This window comes from Olea europaea, unplaced genomic scaffold (genome assembly GCF_002742605.1).
Source record: "Olea europaea var. sylvestris unplaced genomic scaffold, O_europaea_v1 scaffold2581, whole genome shotgun sequence".
NCBI lineage: Eukaryota > Viridiplantae > Streptophyta > Magnoliopsida > Lamiales > Oleaceae > Olea > Olea europaea.
In genome coordinates this window covers 1-2,825 of record NW_019244111.1, presented here as the reverse complement: position 1 = coordinate 2,825, position 2,825 = coordinate 1, and the positions used below count along the sequence as shown (strand labels likewise).

Sequence of the window (2,825 nt, the reverse complement as noted above, 5' to 3'; positions counted from 1 at the left end):
CTCTGATCAAATGAAAAGAAATCGGTTATACATTGTATTTAAGAGATTCCTCATTTTCCATTCGGTTTAGGGGAACTCAATAAAATTGGCCCAAAAAAGGACAAAATTGCATTAAGAATTTTGTAGTCGAAATTGATGGCATGTTCTCGTTATGTTCATGTGTCATTTTCTCTCATTCATTGTTATAATGTGGTTCATTTTCTTTCACCTTGATGCTATAGTTCATCAGACCAATATCAAAAGCCAATAGTTTTGTACTTGTGACTACAGTTTTTTGACAAAATCTGCTGTAATGACCCAGAATCAGGATTATGTTCCTATAAAATGCATAGCCAAAACACCACCGCAGTTGAAGGGGTTAAAAGGAGGACAGGTATGGTTGAATTAGCATATGAAAATCATTTCGTTGGTAGCTTTGTTCTCCAGACAACTACTCAGACAGCTTGTTCCATCTCATCGCATCATGGCTCTCCCAAAGTGCCACACGAGTTTTCATCGCCTGCAACACCAGAACTTCCATTCGATCGGTTCGAATTCGAGTGAGGGGCATTAGTTGAATGGGGGCTTCCACGTGAGTACCGGTTCTGTGCAGCAGTACTACTTCTTGTTGCCTTGAGCCGGGCCTTTCTACCCTGACAGTATTGTATTTACACACAAAAACATGTTAGTATCCACCGGAGAAAAAATAAAATTACATCTGACAATACAGACATGGCTTGTTTGATAGGGCAGATTGTGCTGGGTTGGACAATATTAAGAAAGAAAAAGAAGCTTAAATCTCGTTCATTGTACAGTGCAGTCATGTCTAAAATTGTACACCAAACATTGGCACAGGATAAAAAGGCCATAAATTACAAGATTCATGCTTCAGAAGAGAGTTGATTTGATGACAAATGAGAATGGGAGGAAAGAGTATTACCTTACCCATGCACTTCTCCAAATGAGGAGCAAACCGGCCAGCCATTATAGATCTGCCACAATTCATGCACTCAAGGATTTCATTCGCTACTGGAGGATGAGTTTGCCCAAATATATCGACAATATATTTGCCATTGGTTTCACCACTATGACTAGGATCAGATGCCCTGGCCCGGGCTTCTGCAGACAACCTTAATTCCTCTTCCTCTTCATCCAAGTTACGATCAAGTCCTAACCTTGCAATCCGGTGTGCCTCTGATGCAACATCAACAATAATAGAATCGAGAAGATCTCCAAAAATATCAGATGATAGCTGCAAAGGCAAACCGAAGTACAGGCAAATTTCTATTAGATTCTCCCTCTATCCCATAAACATGTGACCACAGACACCCATGACGGAGAAAAGCATGTGAATGACACATCATAAAATATACTTTGAGTTATAACATGGTAACAAACATTTCGTCTGTGTTTACTTGCGCTTGGATATGGGTAAGTACGTTCAAATGTTGGGCAAAAAAAAAAAAAGGAAGGGAACTGTGAATATATTGATATACAGCATATCAAATATTTTAATTGTTTTCTCAATCTATGTAAAATTATCCATTCAAATGCAACCAAGATGAGCATTTAAATTTAAATTAAACAATCATATAACAAATTAAACATATTTGGCAGACTTTCTAAACTTGTACACTAAAAAATATTAAACAAGCATCTGAGTGTTGGGTCCATGACACGTACTTCATGCATACAGAGAAGTCCAAGTTACACAGTATTTGATACTAATGATTTATACACATAATAATAGCTAAATGTCAAACCTGCATAAAAAAAGAAAGAACCTGGACACCACTAAAGTAAAGGAAAGGAAGATAAGATCCAACTTAGAAAGTGCACTTTTTAATCCAACGACAAAACAGAAAGAATGTGCATTCTTCTTCAATTAAAAGTAAAGAAGGTTGACCGTAAAAATAGAAAGGCCATCCATATGATTAGTATATAAACATACAGGAAGACACCACACACAAACAACAGGCACAAAAACATACAATTGAAAAGGTATTTTTGTACTACAGGCTCGTGAATTGATATGAACATTTTAGAAAAATTTCCCATGTGCAAACAGTCTACTAGCATTTGTAACAAGTGATGCTCAAAGTTTTCTCTTTTCATGCAAGAAGTTAAAAGAACAATTGAGTCAACCATTTGGTAGAACCAAGAAATGAATCTTTCTCCGCATAGCTACAATCTCTTGAAACAAATTATAAAAGAACCACACTGACAAACAAAAGTAAAATTCATGAGCAGAACGGACAATTACCTGTGAGTTAGAAGACACATTGTCCTCCGTTGGTGTTAACATGAGTAAAATAACAGAGATTCAAAGCTTAATTAAGTTTGCACCCTCCGAAAGCTTTCAACTGGTAGAAAAATAACCTGGTGAGGTAGGAAAAAGGGATCGAAAGCCAATTAAGCAATAGAAACAAAATATCAACATAAAAGTTTCCACCAAATAATAATAATCATCATCATCATCTACAATTTCGAAAATTGTCACTATTCTCTAAACTCTCATTATAAGTTGACATCAGTACCTAAATAACGAGCATCGATTGGATTTATTCCTTAAAACTAAAGAATTACATCAAAACTCGTGGTATTGAATATAAACATAAACCTATTACCTCCATTTAATTCTAGACAATTAGGATCGTAGCTAAATTAGAACCCTAGCTTCAATTTCTTACTTTAACCATCTGAATTAAGAAAAATTGCAATAACAATCAAATTTCGTGATCCGCCGTAAATGTAATGTAATTAAAATAGATTTTAACAAAAATACAAAAGTGGACACCATACTTTGTACAAGAAAATTCAGATAATCGATTGAGATTTTTATTTTT

General features: G+C 35.4%; 1 protein-coding gene across 2 annotated transcripts; it reads right to left on the bottom strand.

The window, feature by feature from the left end:
• Positions 1-146: 146 nt before the first annotated feature.
• LOC111382906 (ataxin-7-like protein 3) lies at positions 147-2,388 on the bottom strand. Of its 2 annotated transcripts, none has more exons than XM_023006940.1 (3): positions 2,243-2,388; positions 925-1,231; positions 147-632 (listed from the first exon to the last, which is right to left on the bottom strand). In XM_023006940.1, the coding sequence occupies exons 1-3, from the start codon at positions 2,282-2,284 to the stop codon at positions 628-630; spliced, it is 354 nt and encodes a 117-aa protein (XP_022862708.1). In that variant the 5' UTR covers positions 2,285-2,388; the 3' UTR covers positions 147-627. The 2 variants fall into 2 exon arrangements, with proteins under 2 accessions (XP_022862708.1, XP_022862707.1); XM_023006939.1 differs by having other exon boundaries at positions 920-1,231; positions 2,243-2,381.
• Positions 2,389-2,825: the final 437 nt, after the last annotated feature.

Bases quoted from the DNA above. Each gene is read 5' to 3' on its own strand.
- LOC111382906 (XM_023006939.1), bottom strand. From the start codon at position 2,284: ATGTTAACACCAACGGAGGACAATGTGTCTTCTAACTCACAG. The intron at 1,232-2,242 runs GTAATTGTCCGT...TTGCCTTTGCAG, and splicing joins ATGTGTCTTCTAACTCACAG to CTATCATCTGATATTTTTGG. The intron at 633-919 runs GTAATACTCTTT...CAATACTGTCAG, and splicing joins TGGAGAAGTGCATGGGTAAG to GGTAGAAAGGCCCGGCTCAA.